We start from the raw sequence: 23,256 nt of genomic DNA, 5'->3' as shown, positions 1-23,256 counted from the left end.
CAGGGAAAAAGCCTTGCCGAAAAAACCCTGGTAGGTTGTGATATCTTGCTGGGACTACTGGTCCCAGAATGCACTGAGATACTGAAGGAGTAGGCAAAGTACACAATGGCTCCAAATAAACACCCAAGAGGGCAGCAGCAGGATACTAGGAGTCCGGAGGGCTAGGTTGCAGAAGAATATCAGGTTCCTCGCAAGAACTGCGAGTTAGGAAAGAGGGAGTTCCAAGAAGGTAAGGTAAGCAGTAGACAGCATACAGCGGAAAAGCCGTCCGAGAACGGCAGAAACGGAAAGGGGAAGCCGTTCGGAAAGCGGCCAGGAGGAAAAAAAAGGAAAATAACACACGAGCGCTGGGAAACACTTTCCAAATACTGGAAGTTGCAACGCAAGTGCGTTAGCAACTTCCGGGAATATAAATCAAAAGATTAGAACGCGCATAGCGATTCCAGGGAAGGAGCCCGTCTTCTACCTTCTTTCCAGTCTCCATCTTGGGTATAGTCTCCACGGCGGGCGAGTTGTGACAGTATGACCCCTTTTCAGGCCTCCACCCCCTGGTTTTCCGGGATGGAGGTGATGGAATCTCCGTAGTAGACGAGGAGCAGAAATGTTCTTAACTGGTTCCCATGTGCATTCTGACCTTGGGTATCCTTTCCAAAAAACCAGGTATTGTAGTACACCTCTTTTGTATCTGGAATCCATGATGTCGGAAACTTCATATTCCTCAGTGGTCTTTGGAGACTTTTGAGGGGAGCTTTTTGTCTTTCGTGAATGAGGGTCCTCAATATATGGTTTAAGGAGTGAGGTATGAAAGACAGGATGAACTCTTTTGAGAATCGGGGGAAGGTCCAGTCTAAAAGCCACAGGATTGATCTTGGCTGAGATACGAAAGGGCCCAAGATACCTGGGTGCAAACTTTCCTGGATGAACCCATCTGGGTAAATACTTGGTGGATAACCACACCTCCCTTCCTACTTCCCACTGAGGATTTGGGCTTCTTTTTTGATCTGCCCATCTTTTACAGTCTTGTCGAGCTTTTGCGAGATTGGATTCTGATACTCGATGCATCCTCTGTATGGTATCCAGTAGATGATCCACTGAAGGTGTGTTTGTCGGAGGGATACCAGAGAGAGGTATATGCTTTGGGTCGTAACCATAGGTGCACTTGAAAGGACTCATGCCTAGGGAGGTATGTCTAGTGTTGTTATAAGAGAACTCGGCCATGGGCAGAAGATGGAACCAATCGTCTTGTTCTTGGTTACAAAAACACCGTATGTACTGTTCGAGAGTGGCGTTCAAACGTTCAGTTTGCCCATTGCTTTCCGGGTGGAACCCTGAGGAAAGAGATCTCCTGATTCCTAATGTTCTGCACAGAACTGTCCAGAATTTGGACGTGAATTGAGCGCCTCTATCTGAGACTATATTGGTGGGAATCCCATGAAGCCTGACTATGTCCTTCAGAAAGACGTCTGCAGTCGTGCTGGCAGTAGGGAGTCCTTTAAGAGGAGAAAAGTGAGCCAGCTTGCTAAAGGAATCGATTGTGACCATTATGGCGGTGTGTCCACAGGATTTTGGCAGCTCCACTATGAAATCCGTGGATATCTGTTGCCAAGGTCCTTCGGGCTGTTTTTCTTGTTGTAGAAGTCCTAGTGGTTTGTGGTAATCATACTTGTTTTGAGCACACACAGGGCAGGTCTTTACATACTCCTTCACATCCTTAGCCAGGGAAGGCCACCAAAATTGGCGAGATGTTAACTCTAGTGTGGCTCTTTGGCCCTTGTGTCCAGCAGAGGGAATATCGTGACACCAGGACATTGCTTGTACTTGGAGTTCTCGGGTTGGTATATACAAAGCTTCCTTTTTAAAGAGAAAGTTGCCCTTCCCTTTCAAATCCATTTCTGAACTCCTATTGTTCTGTTGTTCCGCTTTTACCTGTTGCAAAAATGTCTTTATGTTGACGATGAATGTCTTCCCTGCTAACATAAGTTCCTGTTCTGGTAGATCTCCCGAATCTTCACCCATACTCCGAGAAAGGGCATCTGCCAGAGTGTTGTCCTTTCCTGGGAGATAGGTGATCTCAAAGTCAAATTGTGAGAAGAAATACGCCCACCTAGCATGTCGTGAGTTGCGGCATTCCATCTTTTGAAGGACTTTAAGGTTTTTATGATCCGTACGGACCAAAAAAACGGGACTACAGAGCCTTGTAGCAGATGTCTCCATTCCTCACACGCTTGTCGGATGGCCAGGAGTTCTTTTTCTAACACGGAATAGTTGCGTTCACTAGTGGTCAACGTGCGTGAAAAATAAGAGACAGGATGTTCTAAGCCGTCTTCCTCCTTCTGTAGTAATGCTGCCCCGATAGCACCGAGGGAAGCATCAGTTTCCACTATGAACGGGCGTGTTTGATCTGGTTGTCTGAGGATCGGAGCTGTTACAAAAGATCTTTTCAAGGTTTGGAAGGCTTGTTCAGTGCCGGAATCCCAATGGAATTTCACCCCCTTTTTAAGAAGATTGGTGATAGGTAGAATAATCTCAGAGAAATTGGGGATAAACTTTCTATAGAAGTTTGCTAGTCCTAAGAATCGTTGGATTCCTTTGACATTAGAGGGTACAGGCCAATTTGTAATGGCATCCGTCTTGGCTGGATCCATCTGTATGTTATCTGCAGATAATATAAAACCCAAATAAGGTACTGTGGATGCCTCAAATATGCATTTTTCGGGTTTAGCTAGTAGACTGTTTCTCCTTAAACGTTGTAAGACTTCTGTTACCAAGACAAGATGTTCAGCCAGGGTGGCAGAAAAGACAAGAATGTCGTCTAGGTAAACGACCACTGAGGAGCAGAGCATATTTGAAAACACATTGTCCATGAATCGTTGGAATTGTGCCGGTGCATTGACTAGTCCAAAAGGCATTACTCTATATTCGTAATGTCCTAGAGGTGTCCGGAAAGCCGTCTTCCACTCATCCCCTTCGCGGAGTCTTAAAAGGTGATAAGCTCCTCTTAAATCCAGCTTGGTGAAGACCCGGGCCCCCTGGACAGCTTCAATGATGTCCTTCATTAATGGCATAGGGTATCTATCTCGCACTGTAAGACTATTCAGACCTCTGTAATCTATACAGGGACGTAGTTCTGTTGTTCCTTTCTTTGGAATAAAAAAGAGAGAAGCCCCTGCTGAGGAAGATGACTCTCTAATAAGGCCGTTCTCTAGGTTGGTGGCAAGGTACTCTTTCAGAGCTTGCTTTTCCGGTAGTGACAACAGAAACATTCTCCCGAAAGGCACAACTGCTTCCGGTGTCAGATCAATCTTGCAATCTTCTCTGCGATGTGGTGGTAGAAGGCGGGGTTGTGTGTCTGTGAATACATCAATGAATTCCTGATAGGGAGCTGGTATCATGTTGACACTGAAGGAATGATGCAGTGTTGCTTGAATGACTGGGGTGATTTCTGTAGTTAAGCAATGTTGACTCCAGTACTGTGATTTGAAGTCTACTGTATTCAAACTCCAATCAATGTGAGGATTGTGTTTTCTTAACCAGGGAATACCCAGTATTACCGGAAAATGTGCCGCCCTGATCAGATCAAATGAGAGGTATTCCTGATGATTAGCCATCTTTATCTTCAACTCCTGAGTTTCGTGACTAATCGGGCCTGATGTTAGTGGGGTACCATCGACTCCTTCCACCGGTATAGATCTGATCTTCGGTCGTCTGGGTAAGAGATGTTCCCTGGCCCACTTGTCGTCCACAAAGTTGCCAGCCGCTCCACAGTCTAACATGGCTATGCACTCCACGGTCCCTGTCGGCTCCCATTCTATTAGTATCTTGATCACCATAAGACTGCAACAGTCCAAAGCCGAAGGCTGCGCTAAGTGACAGGGATTTATGGTGTTCACCCCTTCCCTTTCCCTGTTTAAGGTTGGGGTCCTTCGTTTCCCTGTCTTTTGGGGGGTACTGTAGGACAATCTCTTAATAGATGGCTGTTCGACCCACAATACATACACAAGCCGAAGTCCCTTCTTCTTTTGCGTTCGCTAGTAGATAGAGGTCCACGGGTGGTCCCAATTTGCATAGGTTCTTCCGTGGATCTCTTTTCAGGCATCGAAGAGGGGTTTGGTCCTGATAAAAAATTGCGTGGTCTTCTTCTTTCTGCCTTCCTTTCTGCCATACGGAACTCTACTTGTAAGACTAAGGAGACCAGGTCTTGGAAAGAATTAGGTCTGGCAACTCTTGCCAGTTCGTCCTTGATGTCTTCGTGGAGTCCTCTTCGGAATATAGTCTGTTGGGCAGTTTCAGGCCATCCTGCTTCTGCAGCTATCCTTTGAAATCTCACAAGGTACGTTTGAACATCCGATGACCCTTGTCGTATGTCGAGTAGATTTTCAAAGGCGGAATACAAGACCTCCGGTCTCTCGAACCTTTCTTTTAGTCGTTATGTGAATAGGTCGTAATCAATGAGAACCGGATCTGAAGTAGTAACAAAAGGCGTAGCCCATGCCAGAGCGTTGCCTGTCAGATTGGATATCAAGAACCCAACCTTAGTTCTGTCTAATTCGTAGGTCCTGGGGCGAAAGGCGAATTGGATTGTGCAGGCATCCAAGAATTATTTTAATTTATTTGGGTCCCCATCATATTTCCCACACGACAAGGGAAGAGGGAGTAGTTCTCCTCTGTTATCATCCCGTTGAGGTGCCCGTTGTCCCAACTGTTGAACCTGTTGCTGTAATGCTGTATTGTCAGCTCTTAGGGACTGTACTTCAGCCGTCAGGGCCTGGATGGCATTTACCATTTCTTGGTATTGTTCTAGGGAGGCCATAATCTCTGGGCGTTGCAATCTCTCAGATTCAGTCTGATCCTTGTTATCTCCACCAACCCCCTCCTCACCTGAAGTCTTTATGACTGAGGTACCGTCTGAATCAGAGTCCCAGGATTCATCCGTTGGTATCTCCTTTCTTCTCTGTCTCCAAGAATCGCTGGGCTTCTTGGGCGTCCTTACTCCTGGTTTGGTGCGATGGGTATGGGCTCCACTAGAGGCCACTTTGCCTGAGATGCAATTTGCCTGGCAGTGGGGACCCCAGGGAGCCCACCCCAGACCAGGGAAAAAGCCTTGCCGAAAAAACCCTGGTAGGTTGTGATATCTTACTGGGACTACTGGTCCCAGAATGCACTGAGATACTGAAGGAGTAGGCAAAGTACACAATGGCTCCAAATAAACACCCAAGAGGGCAGCAGCAGGATACTAGGAGTCCGGAGGGCTAGGTTGCAGAAGAATATCAGGTTCCTCGCAAGAACTGCGAGTTAGGAAAGAGGGAGTTCCAAGAAGGTAAGGTAAGCAGTAGACAGCATACAGCGGAAAAGCCGTCCGAGAACGGCAGAAACGGAAAGGGGAAGCCGTTCGGAAAGCGGCCAGGAGGAAAAAAAAGGAAAATAACACACGAGCGCTGGGAAACACTTTCCAAATACTGGAAGTTGCAACGCAAGTGCGTTAGCAACTTCCGGGAATATAAATCAAAAGATTAGAACGCGCATAGCGATTCCAGGGAAGGAGTCCGTCTTCTACCTTCTTTCCAGTCTCCATCTTGGGTATAGTCTCCACGGCGGGCGAGTTGTGACACACGGGACAAGGAAAGGAAGGCTGGGTAGAGAGATGGAAGGCAAGATCTGAATCAAGGGACCAGGAAAGGAAGGCTCGGTAGCGAGATGGAAGGTAAGATCTGAAGCCAGGGTCCAAGAAAGGAAGGTGAGGTACAAAGATGGAAAGTGAGATCTGAATCAAGGGTCCAGTAAAGAAAGGCTAGCTAGAGGGTTGGAAGGTGAGATCTGAATTAAGGAACCAGGAAACGAAGGCGAGGTAGAGTTGGAAGGTGAGATCTGAATCAAGGGACCAGGAAAGGAAAGTGAGGTGGAGAGTTGGAAGGTGAGATCTGAATCCAGGAACCAGGAGAGGAAGGCGAGATAGAGAGTTGGAAGGTGAGATCTGCATCCAGGAACCAGGAGAGGAAGGCTAGGTAGAGAGTTGAAAGATGAGATTTGAATCCAGGAACGGAAGGCTGGGTAGAGAGATGGAAGGTGAGATTTGGAGTCCAGGAGAGGAAGGCAAGGTAGAGAGTTGAAAGATGAGATCTGAATCCAGGAACCAGGAGCGGAAGGCTGAGTAGAAAGTTGGAAAGTAAGATCTGAATCCACGAACCAGGAGAGGAAGGCTAGGTAGAGAGTTGGAAGGTGAGATCTGCATCCAGGAACCAGGAGAGGTAGGCTAGGTAGAGAGTTGGACGGTGAGATCTGAATCCAGGAACCAGCGGAGGAAAGCTAGGTAGAGTGTTGGAAGGTGAGATCGCAGTCAAGGGACCAGAAAGGAAGGCGAGGTAGAGAGAAAGAAGGTGAGATCTGAATCAAGGGACAAGGAAAGGAAGAGTGTGGGGAAGAGTTGGAGGATGAGATCTTATTCAAAGGACCAGGAAAGGAAGGTGAGGTCTGAAGCAAGGGGCCAGAAAGGAAGGCTGGGTAGAGAGGTGTAAGGTAGGATCTGAATCAAGGGACCAGGAAAGGAAAGTGAGTTCTGAAGCAAGCGACCAGAAAGGAAGGCGAGGTAGAGAGTTACAAGGTGAGATCTGAATCAAGGTACCAGGAAGGAAGGCTGGATAGAGAGTTGGAAGGTGAGATCTGAATCAAGGGACCAGGAAATGAAGGCAAGGTAGAGAGTTGAAAGATGAGATCGGAATCCAGGAACCAGGAGCGGAAGGCTGGGTAGAGAGATGGAAGGTGAGATTGGAATCCAGGAGAAGAAGGCAAGGTAGAGAGTTGAAAGATGAGATTTGAATCCAAGAACCAGGAGTGGAAGGATAGGTAGAGAGTTGGAAGGTAAGATCTGAATCCAGGACCCAGGAGGAGAAGACTATGTAGAGAGTTGGAAGGTAAGATCTGAATTCAGGAACCAGGAGAGGAAGCCTAGGTAGAGGATTGGAAGGAGAGATCTGAATCAAGGGCCCAGAAAGGAAGTCGAGGTAGAGATTTAGAAGGTGAGATCTGAATCAAGGTACCAGAAAAGGAAGGTGAGGTAGAGAGATGGAAGTTGAGATCTGAATCCAGGAACCAGGAGCGGAAGGCTAGATAGAGAGTTAGAAGGTAATATCTGAATCCAGGTACCAGGAGAGGAAGGCTAGGTAGAGATTTGTAAGGTAAGATCTAAATCCAGAAACCAGGAGAGTAAGGCTAGGTAGAGGATTAGGAGAGATCTGAATCAAGGGCCCAGAAAGGAAGGCGGGGTAGAAAGTTGGAAGGTGAGATCTAAATCAACGGACCAGGAAAGGAGGGCGAGATAGAGAGATGAAAAGTGACATCTAAATCAAAGGACCAACAAAGGAAGGCTGGGTAGAGAGATGGAATTTGAGGTCTGAATCAAGGGACCAACAAAGGAAGGCTAGGTAGAGAGATGGAAGGTGAGATCTGAATCAAAGGTCCAGTAAAGGAAAGCGAGGTAGAGAGTTGGAAGGTGAGATCTGAATCAAGGGAGCAGAAAACAAAGGCACAGGGGAGAGTTGAAAGGTGAGATCTCAATCAAGGGACCAGGAACGGAAGGTTTGGTGGAGAGTTGGAAGGTGAGATTTGAATCACGGGACCAGGAAAGGAAGGTGAGTTCTGCAGCAAAGGACCAGGAAGATAGGGTGGATGAAGAGATGGAAGGTGGGATCTGAATAAAGAGGCCAGGAAAGGAACACTAGGTAGAGAATATGAGATCTGAATCAGGGGTCAAGGAAAGGAAGGCGAGGTAGAGAGTTGGAAGGTGAGATCTGAATCAAGACACCAAGAAAGGAAGGCTAGGTAAAGAGTTGGAAGGTGACATCGGAATCAAGGGACTAGGAAAGGAAGGCTAGGTAGAGAGTTGGAAGGTGAGATCTGAATTAAGGGACCAGGAAAGAAGGTGCAGTAGAGAGTTGGAAGGTGAGATCTGAATCAAGGGACCAGGAAAGAAGGTGCGATAGAGAGTTGGAAGGTGAGATCCCAATTAAGGGACCAGGAAAGGAAGTCTAGAAAGAGAGATGGAAGGTGAGATCTGAATCAAGGGACCAGGAAAGGAATGTGAAGTAGAGAGATGGAAGGTGAGATCTGAATCAAGGGTCCAGGAAAGGAGGGTGGGGTAGAGAGATGGAAGGTGAGATCTGAATCAAGGGGCCAGGAAAAGAAGGCTAGCTAGAGAGGTGGAAGGTGAGATCTTAATCAAGGGACCAGGAAAGGAAGGCAAGGTAGAGAGTTGGAATGTGAGTTTTGAATTAAGGCACACGTAAAGGAAGGCGAGGTAGACAGTTGGAAGGTGCGATCTGATTCAAGGGACCATTTTTTGTAAGAGACAAGCAATCTCAACTTCCCTTTTGCAAGATACTTTTTAGTTCAAGTTCTGTCTATAGTGCAGTGAATTCAGGTTTCCTGTTTCAAGATTTCCACCTGCACTAAGAAACTTGGATTGTGCAGCAACTTGTGGAGATCCAAAAGTATGTGACATAAGGCCACTGCTCGAGGGTAGAAATACTGTATGTGTTTATCATTCAGAAAGGCTTGTTCCTCACATGTCTGACTCTAAAATGGCTCGCTGGAAGCTGTGGGAAGCGGCAGGCTGTTTTCCAGTCAGTGCGGCTTGATGGCACACTAGACGTCTGAAGGGCCGTTACTCTAGTGTTCTTCGCTCAGCGTGGGATAGAGGGACATGTTGATGGCTGCCGCGTGGGAGAGCAGTACAGCAGTGTCGGAGCATTGGTGTGCTGCTGAGTAGCTGTTCAGCAGTGTCAGCAGTATTGTGCCAGTGAGATACCTGTAAGCGTAACTAGGACCCCACACTTTGTGTAGGTTCTGGCACGTTTGCTCTTGACATTCCATTCTGATACTGTATGGTGGCCATTCATTGCTTTGTTGTTTTCTGCTGCCTATCTGCGGTCGGGTGATTGCCTGGCAGCTGGTTAGTATGGCAATCTGGGCGTTTTTTGTAAAGTTCCCAGTGTAACTTTACCTTTCTCCCGGCCACTGCTTCAGTGATGCTGTGATCATCGGGCCGCTTGTTGTGGTCTTTGTCATTGTGGTGGAGGTTTCTTAGGAGAGGTTGATTTGGTCTCCCGCCGGGTTGACTATTGGTTTTCAACAGAAATGAATGCTTATCACCAGAGCCCATGCAAGTGAAATGATATCTGTGACATCTGTCCTTCCAGTTGAGCCTCCTGCCCAATTTCATCAGCCCGAACGTTCGGGCTTGGGGGTAATAAAGGGGCTCCGTCAAGAAGGTTCTATATCTTGGGCCCAAGGACCTGCCTCATGTAAAGCACGACCCCAGTGCATAATAGGAGGTGTTTAACTGAGGTACTGGCATTGAGGGCACGAGGAAGACAGCAACTGCAGTATATGAGAACAGGTCTTTCCGATGATGATGTGGAGGATCCTGGATTGCCGTTGGACACCCCCACAGCAAGTGAGAAGATAGAAATGGAGGGTCTTAGCCAGGAAGATTACAGGTGTTCATCAAGGGATATGGCTATCGGGAGCTATGGCAGAAGGACTGGCGTTTTTACCTCATCTTTTCCCATGCCTTTACAAACACCAGAGGAAAGGGTGGAGAAAACTACCCTAGAGCCTCTCTCGCTGGGGCCTGTTTGGATGAGCGATGAGAACTCGTCTCCTACTGAACAAATGAGTTCCATGCAATAGCATCAAGTTAAGGAAAGGATAATCTGTGGGCTTAATCAGTGTAAACATTTTACGGATTTCTGCACATGGTTGGAATTGCTGGACAAGCAGCCATTGCAGTACCATCCTGACAAGATAGATAATTCATGCCAAACTGACCGGAAACCAGACATGGTAAATCAGAGCTGTCAAACCACCCAGAATGTAATTATTAGTCTGGTGCCTGTGAGTAAAATTAAATCTTTGAAAGATTGCAAGGGCAAGGACACTTCAGGCACTGGGGATGAATCCCATCCGATGGTTTTACATGGGCTGAATATGCCTCAAACTCTGGAGGAAAGATTTGCAAGAAACTATTCCAGCCCCCCAAGTTTTGACCCCAGCTGTGCCCAGTGTAATCGGAGAGCGAATACAATCATTGACATCCACATGACCTGTTGTAGCTGGAGAGCTAGCTTGAGCATCTTTGCGTTCTGGTCAATATGACAGCACCAAAACTAAACCTGGTGTCAGGAGTTTGCGCATTAACAAAACTTATATGCCTCGGACTACGAATAAGACCTTAAGAGGGAGTATCATGTAGCAAAGAAACGTTATCATCACTGATGTAGAGACACCGGCAGGGTACAAACCCAAGGAAGCCCTTAGAAATAAAGTTTTGACCTGGCTATGCCAGAAGATAGGGCTGGGGGTCAGAAGAGCTTCTGTCCTTAAGGTCCTTCGGAGGATTATAATTGATCAGTGGTGCACCCAGAATAATAGGGATTGCGTTCTTGTGGGGTGTGGTGGTAGTAACCTTCCACTCTTCTTATACATCTGTTATGATTTTCCTAAATCTTCGTCCATCCCAACGCTAGTAGTAGATCTCATGTTGGACCTATAGTACAGTATGGAATGCAGAATCTTTTTCATGCCCTTGGATGCAAAGGCTCTTCTTTTTTTTTCTTCTGTTAAATTGAAACCAGGGCTTGTTAATCTTGTGAACTCACAGATGGTATGCTGATGCTGCACTCTTGATGTCTCATTTTACTGCACCTTATTATGCCTTCCGCCTATTACTTTTATCGGTTCTTGAGGTCCAATAGTTAGCTTGTGCTGTATACATTGTTATTTCCTTGTATTATTCTTGTGTGTTTTTGACTTATTTATTGCTTGTATAGTTTTTGTTATGTTTTTTATACACCCTGATACCTATGGGGTAGCTATGGTGCTATATAAATAATAAAACAAAACTAGGACATCGGCAGTGATTGCAGCTTGCAAACCCTTGCAGATGAATGTGTGCCCTTCCACAGAACATGCTTGTGGTCTTGATAGAATGTGAGGAGTCGAGTTTGCATCTTACACAGCCTACATTGTTTCTTCAATGCCGGATCCACTCATTGGTTCTCCAATGACTCATAAAAAAGGCATGAACCCAGGGAAGCCTCCCAAACGGAGGCCTCCATGTTTCTTCTGTCGGCTTCTATGCACGTAGATACAACTATGGGTTGCCGTTACTTACTGGAAAGAAGCGAGTAGCCACTGTCTAGCAAGGACCTTCTGCATGTACTCTTACCATCTTGCTAGTGGTACGCTTGAATAGTTTACTTGGATTCCACAAGAAATCAACGGCATGGACACTTAAAGGGCCCGGACGTAATTCAAATGAGTTTTGATGTTCTTCATGCCAGAGACACACGTGTTTTGCAAGCATTGAATTTGGACACAGTCTTCCAGGAAGCATCTGCGACAGGCACACACTTTCTCAAATGGAGCACTTTCTTAACATTTAAAAGAATAGACCTGTGCTGTGATGTTCCTTTAATGCGCATGATCATTCCCATACCCTGGACGTTGTCGACTGTACAAATATTGTGCTCCCCATTGTCAGCTACTCACTTAGAAAATCTAAGGAATCCCACAGAACAGCTTCCTTCCCTTTCTGCTGAGAGTGAGTAATCCTGGATGCATGCAACCCTAGTCATGTTCACCCCTTAACCAAAAAAGGGTGAATAACCATGTAATTATCAAAAATACACATTTTAATATTTATCAAAAACACTTAACACATTACAATATATTTTCCTAAAATGACACAACAATATGTTTAAAACACACGCTAAAACTCATAGTGTGTGTACATATTCTACAAATGGTAAACACGCAAACATTTCAAATTCGTTTTTTGTGCCTAACTGGAGGGTGTGTCTCTATTTAACCCTCTACTGTTATTAATGATACCTTTCTTAATTCATACGGGAAAAAGAAACTGTGCCAACACTTGAAGAATGTGTTTCTAGAACCAACATGAATCTCAAAAATAAACACAGGATTAAATCCCCATTGTATATCCTGTCGGTGCTGTCATCAGGGCACTTAATTTTTGTTATATACTGGTTCTCACGTATATCTTCACGTGCCAATTGCCATAGTTTCAATATTTGTAAAAAACAAACAAAGATTTAATCTTAAAAACATGGTTTTCAATTTATTTACACAACAAGTCGTGCATAGCATCTTTTTCAACTTCATCTCCATTTCTAATGTAAGCAGAGGGATTTGGTCATTGGTGGTCTTATTACTGTCCACTACTACACAATTTTTCAACATTTGACATGTGACCGGATGTTGCTGTGTCAAAAAAGCTTTTTCATCAATGTCTATCCACCCCTCACTCTCTACATGGTTCATGAGGCTCTCAATTTCCTCCCGGATTCTTGGAGTAGGATCACAAGGCAAAGGTTTATAAAAAGTTACTCTTTCAAGTTGTTTTTTTACTTCCGCTCGGTATTTCTCCATGCCCCACAACACCACACCTCCACCCTTATCTGCTGGTTTAATCACAAACATTTTATTGTCCACTAGATCTTTCATGGCTGTTCTTTCCTCTTTAGACAAATTGGGCCTCATTACACGGATGGCGGTGGACCAAGGTGCTATTAGCACCTTGGTCCATGCCGGTAAAATACCGGCACTGCCTTGGTGGAAAGGGGAATTACTGCCCTATTCCAAGGTTGGTGGGGCGGTAATTCCCTCTTCCCCCATTGCCCTTCCCCATTCTTGCCCCATAGGGCATAATGGGAATGGGGAAGGTGCTAATTACGGCACCGCAAATTGCGGTACCGTAATTAGCTCCCTGGTCCCTTTGCGGGTTGGTTTTTAACGCCTGCAAAAAGCAGGCGTTAAATTCCCCAACCCGCAAAGAGACCTCTTAGTAAGGCAGTAAGGGTTTACCGGTACAATACCGGTACCGGTAAACCCTTACCGCCTACCGTGTAATGAGGCCCATTGTCTTTATGTATATTCTTTGTCTTGATAAGTGTTTTCATCTCCCTAATGATTTTGTTTTCAAAGCTAATGATTTCCGGAGAAACCATTGCGGTTAATGGAGTGAACGTGGAGGGCGGTTTCAACCCTGAGACATTCCTGCCCCGGGGTATCTGATTATCATGGTCTTTGAAAAAGTACCTCAAACGAATTGTGCGGAAGAAGTTCCGCATTTCTACTTCCGTAGTGAAGAGGCCAGCTTTATTCACTGGTACAAAAGATAAACCTTTACTTAAGACACAGATTTCTGCGGGTGTCAGAATATGATTACTCAAATTGAAAATCGGGATCACCATATCGGTGGTCCCGGTTGCCACTGACGTGTTCTCATCCCGTGGTTGCCCGGTTGGCGGTTCCTCCCTCGTCTGCCCCGATTCTGAAAAGGGCCTCTCTGCGGGTTCCCTGTATTCGCCGGGCCTGTACTTGAGCGACCATCACTGCTGTTTGATGAATCCGAAAAGGTGTCACGGATGGCACTCTATTAAGAGTGGCACAGGACACCCAGGAAGGGTTTGAGTGGTTGTGCCAAAGTAAAGTGGACAGATAAGTACACACACAGCTGAAAGAAAGGAGAACGAAGAGTAGGCAAGTGTAGCAAAGAAAAAGGTACACAATGGATTCCCTCTTGGGGTGTATGCAGATATAGGAAAAGAGTATTCCACGAACCTTAGGAAAACTCTAGCCTTCTGCACAGTTTGCTATAACAGAGGCCCACGCTGTTTGCTCGTGGCTTGGAACAACAGCTATGGGTGTCTGTAACACAGAAACGAGACAAGGGAAGGGGCAGAGGTTGCCTGACGGAACCCAACAGACAAGCACTGTACAAGGGGTCTACAAACAGTACAAGAGAAGACACTAACAGATAAATCCAGGGAAAAGGAGGTTGAATAGCAAACTAGCAGAAGGAAATGAAGGGAAAGCCGTATAACAGGATTGGATAGGGATAAAGAAACAGAGGGTTGCAGGCAGGAGCCTGGTAGGCAATGGCGGAAGGTAGCAGCGGAGTGTGATCGGCTGCAAGGCAGGAGCCTGGAAGGCAATGGCGGAAGGTAGCAGCGGAGCGTAATCTGCTGCAAGGCAGGAGCCTGGAAGGCAAGGACGGAAGTGGCAGCGGAGCGTGATCGGCTGCAAGGCTGGAGCCTGGAAGGCAAGGACGAAAGGCAGCAGCGGAGCGTGATCGGCTGCAAGGCTGGAGCCTGGAAGGCAAGGACGGAAGGTAGCAGCGGAGCGTGATCGGCTGCAAGGCTGGATCCTGGAAGGCAAGGACGGAAGGTAGCAGCGGAGCGTGATCGGCTGCAAGGCTGAGTCCTGGAAGGCAAGGACGGAAGGTAGCAGCGGAGCGTGATCGGCTGCTATGCAGAGAGCCCGGCAGGGCACTGGATCAAAAGCTGGAGTAAAGAGGAGCCGCATACAAGGATCCGTAGCTCAAAGCAAAAAGGTGCTGGAAGGACTCTTAATGCAAGAGACTGAGCCCCTGCAGGCAGCAGCTTATATACCGCCCTGTCCAGCACAGAGGCAGGCTAATTGGTCGCACCTGGCTAAGCACACCTGCAGACAATCGGCCACCTCCCTCTCTGTCCCTGAGCTGGTGGAAACAGAGCAAATCCCCAGGACTTCTGGGGATTGTAGTTCCGATGATGACCAATAGGAATAGCCAGGAATAGATGGTTATAGCCAAGTGCATTGTGGTAAGTGAAGTTTGTTGGAAAAAATAGAAAAGTACCAAAGTCTCGAAAATGGGAAATAAGGTCCATATTGATCGCCAATGTATGCGCCCATGGCGTAGGCATGACAAAAGGTGACAAATTTCCTAAAGGGACGTCTGTTGTTAGAGCCCTTATTCTGGCCTTGGTTCATATTACTTTGCGTAAAAAAGCCTGGGACTAAATAAGGATATGTAACCTCTTCCTTGTAGTTTTGAACATCTTTTTTACATTTCCACAGTTTTTTGTCCATAGTGAAGGTCTTAAATTTCCCCATGTCCTCTTCTATTTTTTCTAATAGTGCTTTGGCATTGGGTATTATAGACAAGACATTCACATAAGGGCACGTCTTGTTCTGAACGATGGGTATGTTTTCCTCTCCCTTGTAGGACATGTAAAAAGTTGAAAAATTGTATGAAATCAGGACATTGTACGAAATGAGGATAAGTAAAATGTTGAAAAAATGTGTAGTAGTGGACAGTAATAAGACCACGAATGACCAAATCCCTCTGCTTACATTAGAAATGGAGATGAAGTTGAAAAAATGCTATGCACGACTTGTTGTGTAAATAAATTGAAAACCATGTTTTTAATTTTAAATGTTTGTTTGTTTTTTAGAAATATTGAAACTATGGCAATTGGCACGTGAAGATATACGTGAGAACCAGTATATAACAAAAATTAAGTGCCCTGATGACAGCACCGACAGGATATACAATGGGGATTTAATTCTGTGTTTATTTTTGAGATTCATGTTGGTTCTAGAAACACATTCAAGTGTTGGCACAGTTACTTTTTCACGTATGAATTAAGAAGGATATCATTAATAACAGTAGAGGGTTAAATAGAGACACACCCTCCAGTTAGGCACAAAAAACGAATTTGAAATGTTTGCGTGTTTACCTTTTGTAGAATATGTACACACACTGATATGAGTTTTAGCGTGTGTTTTAAGCATATTGTTGTGTCATTTTAGGAAAATATATTGTAATGTGTTAAGTGTTTTTGATAAATATTAAAATGTGTATTTTTGATAATTACATGGTTATTCGCCCTTTTTTGGTTAAGGGGTGAACATGACTAGGGTTGCATGCATCCAGGATTACTCACTCTCAGCAGAAAGGGAAGGAAGCTGTTCTGTGGGATTCCTTAGATTTTGTATTTCACGATCCTCACCCACATAGCCCCTAAAAAGAGGATCTTTTCAGCTCATGGTAGTTGAAGCTACTCACTTAGAACACCTTCATGCTCTGAGATCATCTACCATGTGGGCCAGGATTGTAGACTGATGAAATCAATCATTATTTAAATTTTATTTTGTTGTTTAAAGCATGGACCTATCTTGAGAGCAGCGAAGCGCTGTACAGAGTTTGGGTAGCCAGTGTTCGGGCTGGCATCTTTTGCCCGTAGCGCAGTACCGCGAGTTGGCGTCTGTGCGTCAGTCTCTGCATCCTTCGGGATTAGTCCTTGGTCAAGTGTTGTTGAAAAAGTCACCTTTTGAGATGTTTGCGAAATTGGAGAATTGTGGGGGAATTCCAAGCCATTACAGGGATCGAGTTCAAGACAGGTTTGTGACGAAAGAAGATCTGTTTGCGGATCCTCTCATTACGTACGAGTTGCGATTCGAGCCATTTCGTCTATTTGCTGCACGAGGAGTGTGCGCGCCACCAGATATGTGTGCTACTTGTAACTATGTTCTGACTCATCATAAGAAACGCTGAGCCCCAGGTTTGTACAGCTTATCCAAAATCTGCCTTGAGCTGCCATAGTGTTGAAAGAGATCAAATTAAATTAGCACCAATTAAGAGTGGGATTGGGCATATTGAAACCTTCTTCAGACCAGCATCCCTACCTGCTCTCAATATGATTATATTCAAGTATCTTTTAAAAACCTGAGGAAGATGTCCTAGTTTTTCTCCAAGCACAAAACCTCTGCTGCACATTCATAAACATACAAAGGTTTTTGCAAGGCTTTGATTTTTGTTCCAGTTACTGAGGCAGCTACTTCAACCAGACAGACATTTTCAAGTTCAGACTCTTCGACTCTCTTGCTTGGGGTGCTCCCAAATAATAGTAGGGACTCATTTCCAAAAGTAACCAGATTATTCTTTCCTTCTGAAGAGAAATTGACTATTTAGTCTCCAGAATGATCTGTCAATTTCTGCTGTAATTAGGCAGCACCAGAGGTCTCATGGTCTCCAAGTAAAATGTCTAGCAATTTGCGTGAACGATAACTGTAAAGATACCGTCTCATCGTCATGTTTCTCAAACCATTTGCATACTTGTAACATTGCCTTGTATTTCCCTATGTCTGTTGGACATCGAAATGCTCTTGAAGAGCTGAGTGTCTCCCGGTACATGCACCTGGAGGGAATTGCCTGTCCCCTTCCCTTCGTACCTTGTGATGTTAGTCACCTAAAGCAAGCAGATCAGTCATGCAGCCCACGTGCTTGCACACCTGCTGAACCCCCATCATTCATCCCTCTCTTCCCAATCCTTCATCTCCCAACAGGATTTTCCACCAGGGATACGTCTGATTACGCTTTCTTCCTTTTCAGTAGGAGCAATAGCACAGCCTCAAAACAGACAGCAGTCTCTGAAAGTAAACGATGCTAGCCATGAAGGTGGTTGTCAAGAATGGCACTCTGTCAAGAGTGGCACAGGGTACCCAGGTAGGTTTTGTGTGGCTGTGCTGAAGTAAGGTAGCAGATAAGCACACACAGCAGGAAGTTCAACAAGAAAGAAGAGTAGGAAACTGTAGCTGTGAGCCAAAAGGGGCAAAAGATACAAAGGTACAAACAAACTGGATTCCCTCTTGGGGTGTATGCTGAAATGGGAAAGAGTGTTCCATGAACCTTAGGAAACTTCAGCTTTCTGCACAGATTGCTATAACAGAGGCCCATGCTGTATGCTCATGGCTGGGAACAACAGCCGTGGGTCTCTGTAACACTGAAAACCCGACAAGGGAAGGGGCAGAGGTTGCCTGCCGGAAACCAACAGGCAAGCTCTGTACAAAGGAATTACATAAGACACATGAGAAGACAAGAACAGATATATCCAGCGAAAAGGAAGTCAATGAGCAATCTAGCAGAAGGAAATGAAGGAAAGGCAGTTAGACTGAAGTAGATAACCTAAGGTGGAGTACAGAGGATTCAAGGAAGAGAACAAGGGAGCAGCAGTCAGGAAAACAGAAAGGCTGCAAAGTAGGAAGCAGGTCTGTAGTCAAGAGTGGCACTAGGTGCAGGCAAACTGTAGTGAACTGGGGAGGACTGTAGTAGGCTGCAAGGCAGGGAGTCCAGAAGAACAGGACAGAGAGAGATTAGTAGTAGGCGACAGACAGAGAGCCCAAAAGAATAGGGCCGCGAGGTAGGGAGCCCAGAGGAGCAGGGCCGTAGGCAGCTAAGTGTAAAACAGGCTGTAAGGCAGAGGAGTGTAGCAAGTCGCAAGGCAGGGAGCCCAGAGGACAAGGGCTGTAGGCAGCGGAGGGAGACAGGCTGCAAGGTAGGAGCCCAGAGGACATGGGCTGTAGGCAGCCGGAGTGAGGCAGGCTGTAGGCAGGGAGCCCAGAGGACAAGGACTGTAGGCAGCCGGAGTAAGGCAGGCTGCAGGGCAGGGAGCCCAGAGGACAAGGACTGTAGGCAGCCGGAGTGCGGCAGGCTGCAGGGCAGGGAGCCCAGAGGACAAGGACTGTAGGCAGCCGGAGTGAGGCAGGCTGCAGGGCTGGGAGCCCAGAGGACAAGGACTGTAGGCAGCCGGAGTGAGGCAGGCTGCAGGGCTGGGAGCCCAGAGGACAAGGACTGTAGGCAGCCGGAGTGAGGCAGGCTGCAGAGCAGGGAGCCCAGAGGACAAGGACTATAGGCAGCTTGAGTGAGGCAGGCTGCAGGGCATGGAGCCCAGAGGACAAGGACTGTAGGCAGCCAGAGTGAGGCAGGCTGCAAGGCAAGGAGCCCAGAAGAGCAGGGCAGCAAGGAGTGAGCCCAGAGGAGCAGGGCTGCTGACTGTAGAGGGCTGTAGTAGGCTGCAAAGCAGGAAGCCCAAAGGACAAGGGCTGTAGGTAGAAGGCAGCAGAGCAAGATCGGTTGCAAGGCAGGGAGCCCGGAAAGGGCACTGGATCAAAACAGGATAATGCAGCAACAGGGACAGCATACAAAGTAGAGGGTCAAGGCAAACAGGAGCGGGGAGATCTCAAGATGCAAGACACTGTGCTCCTACAGGCAGCTGCTTATATACAGCCCTACCCTGTTCTGAGGCAGGCTAATTGACAGCACCTGGAGGAGCACACCTGAAGACAATCTGCCTCCTCCCTCTCTGGTCCTGAGCAGGTGGAAGCAGCACTGGCCGCTAGGGCTTCTGGGGATTGTGGTCCCAATAACGATGAATGAGAATAGCCAGGAATTGAGGACTGTAGCCAGGTGCATTATGGTAAATGTAGTTAATTGAATAAAATAAGAAAAAACCAAAGTTGAGCAAATGGAAATAAACGACCAAGGCGTGAATAGGAGTTGTTCAAAGAGTATTAGAAGGATCAATGAGTACCAAGTAGTCCATGATGGTTGCCAATGCTTGCGCCAGCGGCGCGGGCATGACAGTGGTACCCGGCCACTGCTGGTGCCTCCTTGCCAATATTGCCTTATGCTTTCTCCCTGTACCAGAACCGGAAACAAGCAATTGACAATTCCTCATCTGCATGCTTGCCAGAATCTTATCTTCTATAAACTTGCAAGCAATTACCTCCTGCCCTTACTGGTCTTCATTGAACATTCATTCAGACACGCAGAGGCTGTCTTTCCAATGTCATAACTGATATAATAACCTTGAATACTTCATGTGCTTTTCTTCCAAAACGCATGTTGGAAAGAGCATGGGGCATCCAACACAATGCTCAGCTAGCCATAATACCCCAGAATATAAATCGGGAGCAAGAGACGACTCGCTATGGGCAGATGGATGGACCTGCTAGGATTCAAATGCCATTAAATACAGACATGACAGCAGGCCAAGGGAAAACATGGCAGTGCGGTTGCCCGGAAAGTGCTCAAACCAAACTGTCTCAAATCTCCATATGGCCCTGCAGAGGAGCTTAGACAGGACAGGCAGTCTAGCTTATGAGCCAATGGATGGTCATGTGGCAAGCAGTCTAGTTTATGAGCCAATGGATGATCATGTGGCAAGAAGTCTACCTTATGCGCCAATGGATGGTCATGTGGCAGGCAGTCTAGCTTATGAGCCAATGGATGGTCATGTGGCAAGCAGTCTAGCTTATGAGCCAAAGGATGGTAATGTGGCAGGCAGTCTAGCTTATGAGCCAATGGATGGTCATGTGGCAGGCAGTCTAGTTTATGAGCCAATGGATGGTCATGTGGCAGGCAGTCTAGTTTATGAGCCAATGGATGGTCATGTGGCAGGCAGTCTAGCTTATGAGCCAATGGATGGTCATGTGGCAAGCAGTCTAGCTTATGAGCCAATGGATGGTCATGTGGCAGGCAGTCTAGTTTATGAGCCAATGGATGATCATGTGGCAAGAAGTCTACCTTATGCGCCAATGGATGGTCATGTGGCAGGCAGTCTAGCTTATGAGCCAATGGATGGTCATGTGGCAAGCAGTCTAGCTTATGAGCCAAAGGATGGTAATGTGGCAGGCAGTCTAGCTTATGAGCCAATGGATGGTCATGTGGCAGGCAGTCTAGTTTATGAGCCAATGGATGGTCATGTGGCAGGCAGTCTAGTTTATGAGCCAATGGATGGTCATGTGGCAGGCAGTCTAGCTTATGAGCCAATGGATGGTCATGTGGCAGGCAGTCTAGTTTATGAGCCAATGGATGGAAGCCAGTGCATCTTTCCTGGGTAAAGATTGTGCAGTGCCCTAAGATTACAAATTCATCAGCAGTTTGTATGTACCTTTAGTTAGGTAGAGCTTATTCAAAGAAGGAGACCGCAGATTTCACATTTGTCCCATCAACCAGTTTTTTTGTGGCAGCTTCCAGTTAACAATGAAAAACACCCGGGTAGCATTTTTCCTGCCATTTAATGCTGAATTATTATTATTATTTGGGTATTTATTGAGGGTGGACCTAGCTTCAGGAAGCAATGGAGCGCTTAACAATCATAGTGGGATAAACACAGTGAGGGAAGCATTGATACAGGGGAGCAGGGGGCTAAGGGGAGGGTGAGGGTGGGGATTTGCAGCAAGTGATCTACAAACAACCAGGGGGAGGCAACAGGCGAGGCAGATCACCCAGTCTCTGGTTAGGTGGGGAGTGTAGGGCAGGGTGAGGAAACAGGGGGAGCAGATCACACAGTCTCTGGTCAGGTGGGGAGCGGAGGGAGAATGCATATTCAATAAAGGTTGTATCCATATTTTACTTAAATATTTTTCCTGCAAGCTCTTTTTACCCTTTTTGGATATGTTGCAATACTTAGCACTTTCTTCAGTATAAAATGAGGACTACATTTGTGTGAATTGTCTGGGGTTGTGTCCTATGTCTGCTGTACTATTTGAATGCTCAGACTTAGGAGGTGGGCTGTGCGTGCAAAAAGGCTGGAAAATAAATGCAGCAGTGGCCTGGCTAGGGTAGGTCATTGGCTTCTGTCCTGGTTGGGGATTGGGAGGGCTTCCGTCTACTTGTGCATCGCAGGAGTCCCTTCAGTGCAGGTGTCTGCAACCTTTCCCTCTTCAAATGTTTTTGACTAAACTCAGCAGTCACAGCCAGCATAGCCAACCGTGAGGGATCATGGGAGTGTAGTGCAAAACATCCGGAGAGCCACAGGTTGCGGACCTCTGCCTTAGTATTTTGCCACTAATGACATCAGTGGTTAATCATAATATGCAATTCGCTGGAGTGCTGCAGTATGCTTGTAAGCCACTGGCCCAAGATGTGGTTGCGGGGCGAAATCCCTGATGTAAAAAAAATCCCACTATTGTGGAAGTAGGTGAGTGTTGGGGGGGATCATGGAGGGGCATGTTTGTTAAGGGTGAGGTGGATGTGGTAGCGGCTCCAAGGGTTGTTCAGGGGTGAAACTTCCTTGATGGAATATCCAGCCAGCGCGGATGCAGGTGAGGGTGGGAGTGGGCTGGGAGCAGAGGGCATGTTGGATAAGGGCAGGGTGGCTGGTGGAGCAGCACCAAGGGGTGTTCTAGGGATGAAACCCCGGATGTCTGCACAATCCCAACCGTTGGAAGCTGCTCCTAGGATGTCTTAAAAGGCATGATTTTTGAGAGCGGCCTCAGCTGGCAGTTGTATGACATAGAACCCATTTAACAGGGTTGGAGGAGGTGTTACTGTCTGAATAGCATTGGGATCAGAGAGCTGCCTTGATGACGAGCTCTGTAGCTCTAACTGGTTTCCATTTTCTCTCTGCGGCAGGCACCCTCTGATGGAGCTCTGCACCAGGACCTTTGTTCCAAACAACGTGGACAGCTTGGAGGAGAACAGCAGGATCAAGATCCTCACTGGGCCCAACTCCTGCGGGAAGAGTGTGTACCTGAAACAGGCAAGTGTGCAGGTGGGCGAGATCTGACACATGCTAACCTGGTAACCCGGCGAACTTGGGAGCGAGATCACCCTCTACCCACTACTCCGGTAAGCGAGCGGCTTCTGGTGTGCGAGGGAACAAGAATATCGCCCTCTGCCCACAACACCAGTAAGGGAGCGGCTTCTGGAGTGCCAGCAGAGCGGGAATTGTTCATATTATAGCAAATGATAGACTTGTAGTGTACCAGGAAGCGAGAACATCACGCTTTGCCCACTACAGCGGTAAGCAAGGGGCATCTGGTGTGCCAGGGAACGAAAACATAGCCCTCTAACCACTACACTACTAAGCAAGGGGCCTCTGGTGTACCAGGGAGCGAGCACATCGCCCTCTACCCACTACACCGGTAAGCGAGGGGCTTCTAGAGTGCCAGCAGAGAGATAATTGTACATATTATGGCAAGTGATAGACTTGTAGTGTGGCAGTCTGCGAGAACATCAGCCCCTACTCACTACACTGGTAGGTGAGGGGCATCTGGTGTGCCAGGGAGCGAGAGCATAGCCCTTTACCCACTACACTGGTAAGCAAGGGGCATCTGATGTGCCAGGGAGCAAGACCATCGCCCTCTACCCACTATACCGGATAAGGGAGGGCCATCTGGTGTGCCATGGAGCGAGAACATCGCCCCCTAACACAAAAACCGATATGCTTGAGGCTTATGGAGTTCCAGCAGAGCGAGAATTGTACATATTATAGCAAGTCATAGACTAGTAGTGTGCCATGGAGCGAGAACGTTGCCTCTACCCACTCCACTGGTAAGCAAGGGGCATCTAGTGTACCGGGAAGTGAGAACATCACCCTCTACCCACTACACCGGTGAGCGAGGGGCTTCTGGAGTGTCAGCAGAGTGAGAATTGTTCATATTATAGCCAGTGATAGACTTGTAGTAGGCCAGGGAGCAAGAACATCGCCCTCTATCCACTAGACTGGTAAGCGAGGGGCATCTAGTGTGCCAGGGAGCCAGAACATTGTCCTCTACCCACAACATCGGTAAGCGAGGGGCTTCTAGAGTGCCAGCAGAGAGAGAATTGTACATATTATAGCCAGTGAT

The 23,256-nt window shown here is 47.0% G+C and overlaps 1 protein-coding gene across 2 annotated transcripts in view; it reads left to right on the top strand.

Moving 5' to 3' along the window:
• The window catches only part of MSH5 (mutS homolog 5), a 402,336-nt gene that overhangs the window by 314,766 nt on the left and 64,314 nt on the right, over positions 1-23,256 (top strand). For both annotated transcript variants that reach the window (XM_069635150.1, XM_069635151.1), the window contains one exon: positions 22,040-22,166. In XM_069635150.1, coding sequence (XP_069491251.1) covers positions 22,040-22,166 — 127 coding nt within the window. The remainder of the gene's footprint in view (positions 1-22,039; positions 22,167-23,256) is intronic.

The sequence above is a fragment of the Ambystoma mexicanum genome, chromosome 13 (assembly GCF_040938575.1).
Source record: "Ambystoma mexicanum isolate Mex_15411 chromosome 13, UKY_AmexF1_1, whole genome shotgun sequence".
NCBI classification, from domain to species: Eukaryota; Metazoa; Chordata; class Amphibia; order Caudata; family Ambystomatidae; genus Ambystoma; species Ambystoma mexicanum.
Note: the sequence above shows the minus strand (reverse complement) of the source record. Positions and strands in the feature narration are given on the sequence as shown.